The following is a 16,677-nucleotide window of genomic DNA, read 5'->3' as shown; positions in this document are numbered from 1 at the left end:
ATTTCGTCAGCCAGGTCAGAACAGATGAAAGACTTCTGCCTGAGAATCTAAATTTAACTGCAGCTTGACAAAAAGGTCAGAAATGAAACAAGAAGTGAGGCCACAAAGAGAGGAGAAGTGACCACAGTCAATCCTGAAATGTACCGGGAGCCAGAGAGGCAGGTGTGATGCACTCACGCCGCTTTACAAGTAAAGAAAAAACCTGTTTAAATATGGAGAAAGATGACGAATGCAGACGCATACAGGATGCGAGGACTCACTACACGGTTTGATAAGAATAAAAATGATGGGAGTCACATGCTATAACCTTCACAGTCACTGATCTCAACAAGTCAGTAGTTCGAGGTGCAAAATGTCAAAATGATCTTTCATGTTTGCAGGGAATCAACTCTACCTATGTGAGTACAATGGGATGCGTTTGAATGCTTGATTTTAGATTCACAAACGATGTTGAATTTGGATGAGCTGAACCCACACGAGGGATGTTTTAAGCAGCAGCTCTGCTTTTATTCTGACAGCAGTAATGAGACACCTCATCCTTCACTGTGAGCAGCTTGACGGCGGCGTTTCCCTCTGAGGTTTGAAGCCTGACCTGGTCCCAGTTTCTTTCCTCTGCACACAGCCCAGCATCCTGAGCTCTCTGCTGCTGCTGCTGCTGCTGCTCACTGGGACTTTTAAACTCACTACCTGGAGCTCAGCTGACCCACAAATACACCACTGAAGAAGAGTTTGACTTTGACAGAAGGGAAGGTATTTCTACAACAGGTGGGTTACATACTTTGTTTGACTGTTTGGTTTTGTTTTGACAAATTTTATAAAGAAATGTGGAAGTTATGAAGACGACCAGGCTACTTTCATCCGATAGTAGTGTGTACTACATATATAGTACTGATACACACATTTTTGTACCTTAATATATGCTCATTTAGGCTAATTCACATCCCTGTGATATTATTGTAGTACACTGTAAAGATTGATCTTCTTCTAAAAGGGTGGATAAAGTGAAGTTCAGATGCGTTTAAAGTCCTCTCTACTTTCCTGAATCCACCCCCTCTCTTTGTGTTCATGATGAAATTTGTTTTCTCACCGGGGAACAATATTCAAAAACAAAATTTCGGGACTGTATTTGTGTTTTTCACTTGAAACCGGACATTCTTATCTACCGGACAATCAGTATCATATCTGTATGATTTCCACACAGCCCTGAAAAAAAGTAAAAGTAAAAAATAAAAATCATCATAAAAACGGATAAAAATAGCAAAGCAAACTAAAACCAAACCTAATATTCATTTTACTTGATTCTAGACAAGCAAAATTAGATATGATATCATAGCACACGTTTCGGTCGTCCACAAAGTATCAGAAAGTCAGTATAACTCATTACAGGCTCTGATATATTGAAGTTGATTGCATTTTGAAGCAGATTTAAAAACAGCTGGTGTTGATGAAAATACTGCAGGAAGTGGATAAATCTATACAATCTGACTCCAACAGGTCGCCGACATATTTTACATCCCTGTGAGAGTAAAGTTAAACCTGATCTGATCTTGATCTTATGAGAAATGTGCCTCATGTAGAGAGCAGAGTTTTAAAAAAACAGATGGGCAGGTGAGGATCAAAGCCCTGACGCAGCCTCGGACTCCTCCCAGCCCGTCCCACACTCCCACCGTCTCCTCCTGAATGTTGGCAGTGTTGAGACGTGATGGAAAGGCTGGGCTCTGGAATATACACCGGGCTGTTTACATAGGCCCCGGTGTCGTCAGAGCTGCCATAATACGTTCTTCAGCGGGAACAGATCTGGTCTTATGGGCCCCCGGTCTCTCTGGGAGTGGACCTCACCAGCGTCTGAATGAGCTCAGTGTGGAGGCGGCCACCAGCACGGCTCACACTCAACTCAGCCGCTAATGAACTGTCACTTAGTCCAAACACCACAGCTCAGTCCTGAAGAGACACTCCCTCCAGGTTTCAACAAGTTAACCCCTTCTCAGAAACAGAAGTTCTGACCTCCAGTCAGAGATCAAATATTATCACATCCAGTTCACGTTCAAGTTCACTCTCGTGTAAAATATAATTTGTTGAATGTCGTTCCTCTGAGACCAAAAGTGCAACAAAGAAAAATATGGACGACACAAACAAGTCAATTACATTACATGTAAAGTCTCACGTTCAAAACTTTACTGAAGTAAAAGTACAGAAGTATTATATGCAAAATGTGCATAAAGTATAAAAAGTAAAAGTACTCATTATACAACTGTAAACTGTATAATTCAGAGTGTTATATTTCCTTGATATATATCACAGGAATATGATTACTGATGCACTAACATCCAAGCAGCATTTTAATGTTGTCAAGGTGGAGCTCATTTTAACAAATCATCTGTTTTACACGTAAAACTCTGATCTGAAAGGTAACTCGTAACTTTAGCACTGAAATAAATGTAGTGAGTCAGAAGGTTTTCCTTTATTTCTAATTTCAAAACAAAAGAAAATGGATTGTGAGTGAGCTAGAGTTAGCAAAGAAGGCTAACCTAAACAACATGTGTGTGTGTACGACACAGTAGAATACACACAGAGGTTACATGAACTCTGGTGAATGTGAGGGGCGTTCACCCTCCGCTGCGTCTCTGGCAATAAGTGAGCGATTTGTTCAGGTTCTAGAAAGTGTGTTGGTTTTCCACAGCTCAGAGAAGTTTGCAGGAGCTTGTTGAATCTGTGGTGGGGGCCAGAGCTCTGACCACAAGCCCCGTGACCGTCCAGGAGTTTCTGTGTGTTCGTGTAGGACAGTACTTTCAACTAAACAAAACAGTAAACAACTACTAGCAGTAAAATGTACAGAATTGAACATGCACAGTAAAAAAACAATCCCACTTGGCAGACCAGTGGGGGGCGTACGACACAGGCAGAGGGAAAACAAATATAAAAGAAATGGCTGAAGTGTGGACATGTTGCCTCTGATGCACGAGCACACTGATATGAACAAATATACAAACACAATTCAGGAAAAGTCTCTTTCACTGTGGGAGCAGGGAGGAGCAGGAAGTGTTACTCAGATGGAATAACAGCAAACATTTACTGCTGAAAGAACTGGAGCTTGAAGTTTTCCGGTGAGAAAATAAGAGGCGTTTGTGAGAGAGTGAGTGATGAGGCTCAACCGGTACGTGATGTTACCGATGTGTGTTGCTCCTTTGGGAAATTTCATGTCTGTTTGAGTGTTTGGAGGTGTGGACTTCATCTGCATCATGTGTTTCAAATGAGAAAATATTTCATTTTAGTTGAATTTGCCAAAACAGAAATAGTACTGAATGATGATTATTGAATTCGTAATGTGACGATGTTACACGGAGTTTGACTCATATTCATTTCTTACTTGTATTTTGCTAATTTTCCTTTTTTGAATTCCAGGTGAAATATGATAAGGTGGATTGTGTTGCTGTCTGTGTGTCTACATGTCATCTCAGCATCATTTGATTACATGTATGAAGAGCACTCCTTTATGGGTAAGAAAGCGCATTTATAATTTATACCTTTTCTAATAAAAAGTAAAGGCCAAGTGTGGTCAAAACGTCAGTAATACAAATCACTACAATCAAATAAACCAGCGCCTTGTTCACTTCTTCAGTTCACTCTTGCTGATCTCCTTCACAGACCCGGACGATGTGCTGAGTGTGAGCATCCCTCTGGAGGAGCCACAGCGCCCCCTAATGGGAGGAACGTTGGTACTGCCGTGTTACTTTGAGGTGTGTAATTGTGAGCTTTTACTAAATGTTTGAGTTTGTTTGAATCCCAGTATGTTTCCACTGTATAATTTGTCACATGCTCAGATTGAAGAATTGAAGAAGAATCAATAAACTCTATGGAGCTTATTAGCCTCTTTTAGACTCTTTATCTCGTTGTTTTTGTGTTTCGGTCTCAGCACTCAGATTAACTTAGTTTCCAGCAGCAGACCTGTACAGAGATAGTCCACCTCCAGAGAGACAGTGCAGAGGAGACAGAAACGGTTGATGACCAGCTGAAGGAAGTGAAACATCCATCAGCTAAAGAGCCAGATATTTACTCAGGAGTTGGTGGAGACCAAACCAGAGCTAAAAGGAGAGTGAATGTTGGACTTAAATTCATCAAGAGGACATAAACACACCTCCAAGTGAATGTCTGCTCACACAGGAAACAAATGGTGAATTGTGTTGTTGTTTCCTGTGTAGGACCACACTGTTCCAGACCCAGGAGCCCCCACCGTCGCTCCCCTTTCTCATCGTATCAAATGGAGCCTCGTCACCAAAGAAAAAGTCACGACCATCCTAGTGGCTTTGGAGGGACAGGTGCGCGTCAGCGAGAGCTACCTGGACAGGGTTCACCTGGTGGGCTACCCCATGACTTCCACAGATGCTAGCATCAAGATATCAGAGCTGCGGTCCAGCGACACAGGAGTCTACCGCTGCGAGGTTCAGCACGGCATCGAGGACAACCACGACATCGTCCATGTTCAGGTTCAAGGTATGCAAATGAGCTGTCACATGACGTCAGTGAGACAAATGTGGTGGATACAACAGATGACATAAAAAAATGTGAAGGATTGTTCAACCTTTGTGGAAGCTTCTTGAGTACCGTCTAGTTTTGTGGTCTTAGTCATTATAAATGTTCTTGTTTATCCGTAGGTTTGGTGTTCCACTACCGGGCCATCATGGGGCGCTACACTTTGACTTTTGAGAAGGCGAAGGCAGCGTGCACCCAGAACAGTGCAGTCATGGCTTCACCTGAACAGCTTCAGGCAGCCTTCGATGATGGATTCCACCAGTGTGACGCCGGCTGGCTCTCTGACCAGACAGTCAGGTCGGTTTGTCAAATGAAGGGCAACAACTTTCCTCTAAGTTAGCCCCCCTTTAACACAGTGGGCAGAGCAACATGACACAAACACATTCAGGGATGTAACTTGACCCTCAAATATGAAAATGAATATACTTTATTTATTTAAATGTGCTTAAAAAGTGCTAAAATACTTTGAAGTGACCGTATGTAACTTTCCAAAGCAAAGTTTTCATTCGTTCCATTAGAATTGCTTTAGTTAAATGTCTACCGTGTAAAATCTGTCACTTTTTAAAAAGACTTTCGTCCAAGTTTGTTGTTTGTGTTTGTTGGATGTTCCAACATCGTAGTCAACAGCACAGTATTGACAAACTCAAAGCCAGAGGACAAACAAACAAACAGGGATGTTGTGAAAAGGAGGATTTGGTAGTTTTCCTTTAGCAAATGTTGGATGTCAGTGTGCTTGAGAACAGGGGGCTGATATTGAAGACATCAAAGCTGATTTTCATTTAATCAAAAGGTACCCAATCCATGATCCTCGTGTGAACTGCTATGGTGACAAAGAGGAACTGCCTGGGGTCAGGACATATGGAGTCAGAGACCTCAATGAGACTTATGATGTGTACTGCTTCACTGAGAGGATGACAGGTACACTGAAATGAACATTTATGATGGTTGTGGTTTTCAGGTTTGGGGTATTTTGAACTCATTCTTTCGTTATTTTACTCTTTCACTGTAATGAACCCCTCTTACCTGATACAGGCAGAGTTTTCTACACCGCTTCTGCTGAAAAGTTCACCTTCTCCGAGGCTGTGGTGGCGTGCGCTAATCAGGCGGCTCAGCTGGCTACCACTGGTCAGCTCTACCTGGCCTGGCAGGGTGGGATGGATGTCTGTAACGCCGGCTGGCTGGGAGACAGGAGCGTACGCTACCCCATCAACATCCGTCGGCCGCAGTGTGGAGGAGGTCTGCTGGGGGTGCGAACTGTTTACCTACACACAAACCAGACAGGATACCCACTTCCTGAGTCCCGCTATGACGCCTTCTGCTACACAGGTAGGCCATCATTTAGACAAAGAGTGGAGATACTGAAACCAATATTTTCACTAGTCAGAGATTCTTACGCCAAGAGACTGACCACTGATAGTAAAAGGTTGGATAGTTCTTTTTGGCGTTCTTTGAGGGAGCTCTCAGGAGCAACAAGGATTTTGCTGCGAGACCTAATCAACAAACAAATACATGAAAACAGAATATAAAGTTATCAAATGTCTGGGGTGGTGGAGGGAGCTGTGGAAGGAAACAGGTATGAGCAGAGTAACATTGAGAAGTGCCAGATTATAAAGGCCACGCTTTACATCCGTATGAATATGATTGGATGATACTGGTCAGGTGGTAGCCAACCAGCTGATAAATGAGCCAATGATGGTGATGCATGTCTGGAGTAACACAATGCTCCATTTACGAGCTGACACATGCAGTTAAGAGGTTAATTTTACATTATCTCCGATCCCCCATGTTGTCACTCACTTTAAACTGCTTTATTCAATGTTTTTATATTAACAATGGCAACTGTTTGTTAACATGTTCGCCATATTAACTTATGTGCTATAATATATTAGAATACTAACATAATATATAATACAATATGTTGATGTTGATGGGACTTTTGGAGTTTGCTATATTATACTTTTAAGTAAGTACACTTCTAAATGTTTGGTATCTGTTGTCAGTCTTGTAAACGTTTGACTCTGTGAACCATCAGAGCATTTCCTTACGGATCTCTCTCGTCAATCACCTCCAGAGTCCCCTGACGAGGAAGGTTCAGGCATCATAGAAGAGGGAAGTGGCGTGCTGAGTGTCACCACAGTGACACAGAGCCCGGAGGTGTTCTTCAGGAGAACGACCACAGAGAGCGAGGCGGTCGGTGAGGTGGAGACTCAGCAGCCTACCGTTGTGGACGTCACCTTCACCTACACGGAGAGCCCTACCGAACTGCCGCTGCCTCAGCCGCCAAATGTCACTGAGTTTGTCACTGACCTGATCGAGCCCGCCACCGCCAGGCCCGACACAGGCAGGGAGCGCAGCAAAGGCTTTGTGATGCCTCAAACTGGTCAGTGGAAGAACTGCCGATGCATGTTGTGATTGCTGTAACATCACATAGAAGGTCTAGTGACTGTACTTGATAATAATGTTCTTAGTAAGGAACGCCACACGAGAATTCCCCTCGTTTCTCTGTGCAGGTGTGGTCTTCCATTATCGCTCAGGCTCCGGCCGCTATGTGTTCACCTTCGTTGAGGCCCAGATGGCCTGCCAGAGCGTCGGAGCCTCCATCGCCACACCACAGCAGCTGCAGGCAGCGTATGAGGCTGGATATCACCAGTGTGATGCAGGATGGTTACTGGACCAGACTGTAAGGTAAATCTGTGAATGTATTTTCAGAGCTGGTAGAGAGATTCCTGTCCCAGTTAATAAGTCATAACCTTTGCTCTTTTCTAGGTACCCTATTGTTTTCCCTCGAGATAAGTGTGCTGGAGATCTGGGGGATCAGCCTGGAGTTCGGTCCTATGGTTTGAGGCCAGCAGATGAGAGATATGATGTGTACTGCTACATTGATGGTCTCAAAGGTAAGAAAAAAAAAACACACTTTAGCTTGTAAAATGACACGCACGAGATTCATGAACTGAATTTTATCATGCACAAGATGACAGGGTCAATCCAAATGAACAGGCTTTCCAGCATTGTCCCACTTTTTGCACAGCTACTCTGTAAAGACATTGTAAGTTATAAAAAATTTTCTTTCTTGACATCTCCTCATCTGCTCCACAGGTGAGGTTTTCCACGTGGGCTCCGCTGAGGGTTTCACTTATGACGAGGCTGTTTCTAGCTGTCAAGAACAGAACGCCGTATTGGCCTCCACCGGCGAGCTCTACGCAGCCTGGAAAATGGGTTTAGACAAGTGCCGTGCTGGCTGGCTAGTGGATCGTAGCGTCCGCTATCCCATCAACAACCCCCGCACTGAGTGTGGAACTGGGAAATCAGGAGTGCACACTGTGTACGCTCGCCCCAACCAGACAAGCTTCCCTGAACTTGATGCCAGATTTGATGCTTACTGTTTCAGAGGTAAACGCTTGACTGTTATCTAACGGGCTCCTTTTATGTTTTATGTTCATTATCATTAATTTGTCATTTTCTCTTGTTGTTAATTGTTACAGCGGATATTCTACTTATTGCAAATGAAACTGGACTGAACATCACAGATATCCAGGAGGCCCTCCTTAACCTAACATCAGTTACTGATTTGTTGAGGCCTGGTAAGCTATATTTGAATAACAAATTACTTTCTTACTTGTGCAGATATCCCTTTTATTTCTCATGTCCCCCCCCCCCCCCTCTATATGTCCCTTCAGCTGTTCCTTCCATCGTCCCTCCCATCCCTGTGGAGACTTCGGGCTCTGGCTCAGGCTCAGCAGACTTTGGCTCAGGGTCTGCGGTTGATGGTGCCTCTGGGGGTCACTCTGGAGACTTGTCTGGTTCTGGAGACCTGTCTGGTTCTGGAGACCAGGTAATCTCTGGAGATCTATCTGGCTCTGGAGACCTGTCTGGTTCTGGAGACAGGGTTATCTCTGGAGATCTGTCTGGCTCTGGAGATATGTCTGGTTCTGGAGACAGGGTTATCTCTGGAGATCTGTCTGGCTCTGGAGACTTGTCTGGTTCTGGAGACCGGGTAATCTCTGGAGATCTGTCTGGCTCTGGAGATATGTCTGGTTCTGGAGACAGGGTTATCTCTGGAGATCTGTCTGGCTCTGGAGACTTGTCTGGTTCTGGAGACTGGGTAATCTCTGGAGATCTGTCTGGTTCTGGAGACCTGGCCGGCAGTGCAAGTGCTGAGCTGCCCAGTGGAGCATCAGGTTTCAGCAGTACAGATGCTTCTGGATCAGCTCTCAGTGGAGAAGGATCCGGCTTCACTGTTGTTTTTTCAGGCATTGGCAGCATTGTCTCTGGAGAGGGCTCAGTTTCAGGAGGACTCCAAGAAGCCGGAGAGGGAAGCACAGCAATCTTTATCTTCCCTTCATCAGAAGCAGGCTCTGGAGTGCTCAGTGGCAGTGGGGACCTGTCCGGATCTGGCACTGGATCTGGTTTCAGCTCTGCGGAGAGTGGCTCTTCCATAGACAGCTCTGGGGAAAGTGGACAGTTCTCTGGCATGTCGTCCGGATCCATCAGCAGCCAGGACTTTTCTGGCTTCAGTGGTTTACCATCAGGATTCTCCTCTGGAAGTGCTAGTGGACAGTCAGGAGAACCTTCGGGAAGTGGTGAAGCTCAGATCTTACTGATAGATGGTGAATTGATTGATGCGTCCACCGCTATTACCCACAAGGAATATGAGCTTGGTGGAGGCCTTCTGGCGTTCAGTGGCTCTGGAGACATTTCAGGATCTGGGATTCTCAGTGGCGATCTCAGTGGCTCTGCCTCTGGTAGTGGCTCTGGGTTCTTCTCAGGTGTGACCTTTGTGGAGTCAGGGTTCACAGACCTTACAGTGTCATCCTCTGGAGAGCAGGAGGCCTCTGGGTTTTTACTCTACAGCTCTGGACAGGGAAGTGGTGGACATTTGTCTGGATCTGGAAGCTCAAGTTTCCTCTCTGGATCTGGATTGGGAATGTCTGGATCAGGAATGTCTGGATCTGAGTTCTCAACAAGCGGAGAAGAAGGAAGTGTTACATTCTTGACAGGGGATTTCATGACAGAGGTATCCAGAGACACCACACTGTCTATGGAGCTTGGACAGGGATCGGTGGAGTACAGTGGAGAAGGAAGCAGTAGCAGCAGTGGCTTCTACTCTGGTAGCGGAGACGCCAGCTTGTCCACAGCCAGCGGTATTTCTTCAGGAGCTTCCTCTGGAGATCTTTCCCAGGAGGTGCTGGCCATTCCATCCAGTGGAGTGGAGTGGACACTGACAGAGACCACCACAGGACCAGAGGAGGCTCTTAGTGGGGCTGAACCATCACAGACCCCTGGTGACATCTATGAAACTCCTGGTCCTGTGCTTGCCCCTGCAGGACTGGCTGTTCCACCCACAGCAGCTACACCAGCCTCTGTGCAGACACCAGGCACTGTTGAAGGTAGGTCAACCTAGTCTTTCACGTTCATTACAGCCCTCTCAACTTCAGGATGGAGGTTTTAAACCTGCTTTACAAACATCGAGATGAACTCCAGGGCCACGATTGACACATCACTTTTAACCCAGAGGTTAACTTGTCGATTTGATCTCAGCGTTGAGTTAATTTCATTTGCATTCTGTGCAGAGTAGATCATTTTTAATAGTCACTTTAGCTCTTCTCAGGACTGTGGTCTGTCCACACTTTTGATCATGTCATACACCAACAACTGTGTCAGTCAGCACCAATCCAATCTTTGATAAAGTTTGCTGACGCTGGCAACACAAACAAAACACAACATTCAGTTCAAACTTTCAGTTCATAATACCACAGATTTGGATTAAAATTGGAGTGAGGATGCATTCAGGTGCTGCACTGTGGCATTTGTAAACATCACACTGATGAGGTCAAAACTTTTAGTCCACAACTGCTACACCACCGCTCCAGTTCATATGAAACTTCATGCCTGAAACAAGACTGATGCATCTCTCTTTTGTATTACTAGTGTGTCTGTCATGGAGGGAATCATGTTTGAATCCGTATACCTGTTTTTCTAGGTGGTGTTAACCCATGTGAGCCCAACCCCTGTGGTGCGGCGTCATGCACAGTAGAGGACGGGGTCGCTCTGTGCCATGGTAAGTCCCAAAACGGGGGCAAGTGCCATTTGTTACTCTTCTTTCTCGGAAAACTACTGAATTCGATATTGTGTGATGATGTTTTGGTTTAACAGACTTTGCCAGTAGCGTCTCTCTGTATGTCTTTGTTGTTGAGCAGTTTGCATGTTTTATATTGTTGGTCTGCATTCTGTTTGTTAATCAGTTATATTTCAAGATAAACATTTAACAGATTGCGATTTACTGTTTATGAATCAGTATTACTAGACTTACCAAAAATCTGTTTATCTCTCCCTGCTGCTCTGTCCTGGTGTGTTTGGCATCATATTTTTTGCTATGTTTCATGTCCCTTTGATTTCCTTATGTTCATGTTGTCTGTGTCTGCTATGGGTCTCTGTGTTTGTGTGGCAGATTGAATGTTAGGGTTGCTTGTCAAATATGTATCTGCTCTGCTCTGAGGTTGTACAGCCTCTGTGTCACACGTGTTATCACAACTGTCTTCAGCCTATATGTTGTTTTTGGTTTGCTGTGCCAGTGCGCCGTCTCCGCTCTGCTGTATGCATGCTAAACCCAGGGCAACATATGTGCTTTCTGGCAGCATATGGGTGCTCTCATCCTGCTGCTATTTGAATACTGATCTTCTGCTGCAACTAGCCACAGATTAAAAACTTACTGCAGATATCACAATTATTAGTTGTTCTCTTTGCAGAAATAAAGACATATTTGGTATATATTTCAGTATATATCACAAATCATCATCATTTTGTAACCTGAAAGATCTCAAATTGTAAGATTTATCCAAAACTAAAGAATATAGATGATGATTCAGTGTGCAGTAAGTCTAATCTGGATCAGAGGTTGCAGCAACTACAGTAGTGTTCACTAACTTCTCAGTCCTGAGGTGTGATAGTCCTTCTATCACAGCCTCATCTCCCTCGCCTTGCTGGCCAACCCCCCATCCCCACCCCACGCTCAAACAGTAGTGTCACCCGCCCCCTTTTTTGCAGAGGTAGATGTGTGCCATTCCAACCCTTGTGCCAATGGAGCCACCTGTGTGGAGAGTGCAGACTCTTACAAATGCTTATGCCTGCCCAGCTACGGAGGGGAACGCTGTGAGATCGGTATGAGATCAGCTTCAGCTAATAAATACTAACAACAGCCTCTCAAAAACAACTGAAGAGAGAGAGGGATGCTAAACATCAGCGGCCGATAGCATCATTACTCGCTGTGGCTCTGTGAAAATACAAAGTCACGAGGAGTCCTGGGGGCCCAGCAGTCGAAGATGCACGACATGTAGCTGTGATGACCCTGGTTTGTCAAGGGACCCTGTTTCCCTATATGGACAAAAGTAACTAAAGGGTCAGTTCACCCCAATCACAATAAAAAACATTTACTACGAGCAGCATCTAGTAATGCAGTGATTGACTCTTTGTTAAACCCCCCGAGTCATGAACACACGACTGTAACAGCACAGCAGGTCATTTAAAGTTGTCAAAGTGATGTGCATGGGACATTAATGAGAGCAATACTCAGCATCAAAGCATTATTTTACGTTTTGAAATAGGCCTGTTCAGGACCAGTGCATCTAGTGCATGAGTGGAATACAGAGTTTGACAGACAACAGTAAGTAAGGGGGGAGAGGTTAGAAAAACCCAAACTGCAGGGTGTGTTTTCACAAACTATATCTTACCCGGGATAAACCACTAAATACACTGTTAAACAACTATTTATTTGACATTAAGTACTTCCAGTGACGACTGTTATTTAGGTGTGTTCAGACAGAAAGCAAAGCACATTCGCCCCGAGTTTGACCACTTGACCCAAAGAGCCAAACTGTCCATTAGCTGTAAGCCAGCGACGGACGCTCCAGCCCTGTCTGTGGAAGTTTGCATCCAGCTCAGATTCTGACTGTGTATTTGGGCGCTGACAGAAATCTTAGAGGTGGAGATCTCAAAAGGCAAATTATCTGCAGGGCTAAGTACCGCTAGGGTTAGGTGGGAAAATATGAAAGTGTGTTTTTGTGTAATTTGGGTGAACCGACCCTTTAAATAAAGTAATTAAGGTGGAGCAAGAGAATGAAAGAAGCCTTTGAATGTTACAGTAAATGGGGAAAAAAATTCACAATAACATTACTGTTGGGCAGGGTTCTCCCAGCTCAAGCGAAGCTTTATGTATAATTTTCCATTCTGTGTTGAGACGTTTGTTTTGTACGTCAGGATGGAAACGCTGTCCAGGCCGACCGAGGGAAAATATGCTCCTCACTGACTCACAAGTACTGAACACGTAAAACTGAAACACTACATGGGTTGTGAACAATATCAAGCACTTTATCAGCTGCGTAAACACTAACACCACACAGACAGCAGAAAGAATGATGAGAATACAGGAGGACTTCTCATCATCAGATGCTGTGCTTTAGTTTTCCAACCCATTTGTAGTTGTGGATGAGGAAGGATATTTAATTTATGAGTCTTATCTGAGTCTCAGAGCCCTTGAAATAAAAAAAAAAGACGTATATATTTAGGTGAAAGTGCATTCAGAATGGCTTACGTTGAATGAATGTTGACTCTTTGGTGTTGCGGCTGCAGATGAGCAGCAGTGTGAAGACGGTTGGACTAAGTTTCAGGGGAACTGCTACCTGCACTTCTCTGACAGAGAGATGTGGCTGAACGCCGAGCAGCGCTGCCGGGACCTGAACGCCCATCTGGTCAGCGTCATCACGCCGGAGGAGCAACACTTTGTCAACTGTGAGTGCGTAATGTGTGCGTCCATAGAGATGAAGACAGAGAGAGAATGAAAAATAAAGTCTCAACACGTTGTCTCCCACTCAGCAAACGCACAGGACTACCAGTGGATCGGGCTGAACGACAAGACAGTAGAGAATGACTTCCGCTGGACAGATGGCACTCCGCTGGTGAGTGAGGACGTTACACTGGTGTGTTGCTCCTGTTACAGGCGGGGCATTATAGTATAGTATGGTGTCGTGCTGTGGTTCCCATCCTGTTTGGTTTCTAACCCTTTAAACTTTAGACTTTAGTCTATTTGCTACCCATTATCACAGTTTGCATGCAGTGTGACTACAGGTCAGTTCAAAGAGTGATTTTTCTCTCCCAGACGGTTTTATGTGGACACTCTTCAAGGCCGGTATAAGAGCAGGTGACTGATCAGGGCAATGAGATCCAGGTGTGGAGATGAGCGGGGAAACTCAGGTGAAGGGACAGGCGGGAGAAAGGTAACTGTAGGCAGGATCTGGAATGACAGGAGAATAGTGAAAAGGCAGGTAAACACAGGACAAAAAGCATGAAAGATGGTCTCTATCAAGGTGAACTCGTGACACCCAGACCTCTTGGGCCCGAGCCTCCGTATTAAGTGTTAAAGCTTCTTGTTGGAAAGTCAATGAAAGAACTGCAAAGAGTCGGAAAATTACTGCAAAGAACTACCACAAAGAACAAAAAACGACTATAAAGAGACAGACTAGACTAGTAACGGTGCGTCAGTCTGGTTGTCTTTATCCCGAGTCTGTGCACAGGGGCCCATTTCATAATCCGCCCATGCTTCAGGGACTTGATGATGTCAAATTATTAAGTACTTCCAATAAAATATGTGGCAGAGATATGAATACATTTTTGCTTTCCTGTCCTGTTAATCAAATCACAACCCCTGAGATTTGGTGGTTCTGAACCCCCAGTTTGGGAGCCACTGGTGTGCTGTATCGTAGCATAGCGTGGTGGTGGTGTAGTGCTGTGTTGTGCAGTGAGCTTCAGTTTTTTCTCCACAGCACGGAAGGTCAGCCCAAACCTGACACCTCATGGGAGCTACATTATCAATCACCTATCAGTCTAACCCAATACAGACTTTAATCACATTAAAAGGTAGATACTGATTTGCGTTTCACTTCGTAAAAAGATAAACATTATTTCAAAATGCATGAAAAGTTTTTTTGTGTGATTTTAGAGAGGCCTGTGAGTGTATCTCTGCCAACTAAAGCAATGGAAATGCTGTTTGCACTTGAGGTTGTCTGAGCAGGTGAAATGCAAATGCAATGTCATTGCAAAACAAGCACTAAAATAGCACTGCAGCATCTGATCTGCATAAACACAACCTCAGCTGCACCACTCCACCCACCTCAACACAGGTGGGTTTATTTAAGGGCACAAAATTACCCAACAGATGCAAGCACAAACAATTTTACTTCACTAGCAGGTGTTAGGATGCAAAACAGCACTGTGTTTTAAAAAAGGCGGCAGCGCTGATGGAAGCTGGTGGCTTCAGGTAACAGAGCGATGATACACGTCCAGTTTATGAAGAATGAAAAACGAGATGAAAACGTTAAGAGCCTGCTTACTTACAGCGTACAGTGCAGAATGATGAATAGTCAGAGATTCAAATGAAAACCCTAACCCCCTCTTACTTCTTCTCTGTGTCTTGGTTTACCTTGTAGTAAAGTATGTTTCTACTTCCTCCTCTTCTTCAGCAATACGAGAACTGGAGGCCGAACCAGCCGGATAATTACTTCAACTCCGGAGAAGACTGTGTGGTGATGATCTGGCATGAGAACGGCCAGTGGAACGACGTGCCCTGCAACTACCACCTGCCGTTTACCTGCAAGAAAGGCCCGGGTATGTTGGCTCATACCTAACATCTGCTTCTGCTTAAGTCTGTAACAAAAGCTTTACTGCAGCTGGTTTTTGGGGCAACTAGGGGTAAAAAAAAAAAACCCCATCAAGATACAGTGACCGACACACACACAGCCATGAATATTATTGCTTCATAAAGTCCAATACTCTTCTTTGAGCTCAGGTTTGGTTTAAACCTGCCCCCTTTTAGCTGTTATTTGTTTCCCTTTATTCACCAGCTAGTCACTAACTTTGTCTGTCTGCTGTTTGGTGCTGGGGAGGCAGCGTACAATGGGTTTATCAAAGCTTGTTGGCTGAAAATATTTCTGCCTGCTGCTGCTGGAAATGATGTAAAACCAAACAAAAAGAGCTAAAAGAGGCTAAGAAGCTGAATAAAGCTGCAGAGTTGCATAATTCTCCCCTTGGACCCCGTTCACACAGAGCCATTGGATTTGATGTTCATATATTAAAACATTGATTCATGCAGGTTTGATTACTGCATTACTCTGGTAATACATGCAGCTGTTTACTGAAGGAGACACATGGAAGTGGAAGCACGGTTTGATAGGATGCCCTGTGGCCTCTGGTTCTGCCCTCAGTGTCCTGTGGCGCCCCGCCGGAGGTGGAGAATGCCCACATGTTTGGTAACAGGAGGGAGGAATACCCCGTCAACGCCATCATCCGGTATCAGTGCAACCCAGGGTTTACACAACGCCACCCTCCGGTGGTTCGCTGTAAAGCAGATGGACAGTGGGAGAAACCCCAAGTGGAATGTACTGACGGTGAGTGCACGCTGCATGGATACCCCGTTATTTTCTTGGGACTAGTTTGTAGGAAGACCTCGCCGACAGGTAAGGAAGAGCGTGTTGTCACTCGTGTGTTTTTTTTCCCTCACTGCAGTGAAAGCCAGAAAAAGAATACAGCGGAGGAGCAGCAGGAGTCCGGCAGCCAGCAGCAAGCTTCACTGAAAAGGAAAAAGAGGAATTCATTATTTAAAAAGAACATTTGCAGCAAATAAAAATCCTCGATGATTGGAGGTCAGATGATTTGAAGGGCCCACATGAAGGGTCCTGCATCATGGTAATGAGATTTTTATCTGCTCCTGCCCCTTATAATATATTTGAATTATATATAATAATTTTATTGCTCTGAGTTTATTTTCATCGTGTGTATTGTAATATAGTTTTGTTGGTGAAATCATTGCTGGGATACTTCTACATTTCTAGAAGGCAGCATGCGTCTGGTTCACTGTAGTCTGCTGTAGATCTGAAGCACAGAGATGGATGTTGGCACGTTACCATTTGCTGTAAAACTGGTTTATGTAAGGTGATGCATTTGTGTGCCCATATGACAAAGCTTATTGTGAGTCGGAAGAAAAACACAGCAGGAGGCAGATACTCCTTTGGCAAAGTTAAAGGGAAACACTGGTGTTTTAAAGTTCACATCAATCATCCGGGTCCCCCCATGGTTTCTGTTCCAGTTGAAGGTATCATT

General features: G+C 44.6%; 1 protein-coding gene across 1 annotated transcript; it reads left to right on the top strand.

Moving 5' to 3' along the window:
• Window positions 1–715: 715 nt before the first annotated feature.
• LOC139284078 (aggrecan core protein-like) lies at window positions 716–16,195 on the top strand. Its single transcript, XM_070904239.1, has 21 exons — window positions 716–765; window positions 3,403–3,497; window positions 3,646–3,737; window positions 4,200–4,491; window positions 4,653–4,827; window positions 5,321–5,448; window positions 5,563–5,856; window positions 6,602–6,910; window positions 7,041–7,215; window positions 7,297–7,424; window positions 7,627–7,920; window positions 8,013–8,111; window positions 8,208–8,449; window positions 8,504–9,917; window positions 10,511–10,588; window positions 11,575–11,688; window positions 13,156–13,314; window positions 13,399–13,481; window positions 15,042–15,186; window positions 15,783–15,965; window positions 16,084–16,195. Exons 2-21 carry the CDS (start codon window positions 3,410–3,412, stop codon window positions 16,149–16,151), a joined length of 4,560 nt encoding a protein of 1,519 aa, XP_070760340.1. The 5' UTR covers window positions 716–765; window positions 3,403–3,409; the 3' UTR covers window positions 16,152–16,195.
• Window positions 16,196–16,677: the final 482 nt, after the last annotated feature.

This window comes from Enoplosus armatus, chromosome 1 (assembly GCF_043641665.1).
Source record: "Enoplosus armatus isolate fEnoArm2 chromosome 1, fEnoArm2.hap1, whole genome shotgun sequence".
NCBI lineage: Eukaryota > Metazoa > Chordata > Actinopteri > Centrarchiformes > Enoplosidae > Enoplosus > Enoplosus armatus.
This window is presented reverse-complemented; position numbering and strand designations above follow the sequence as displayed.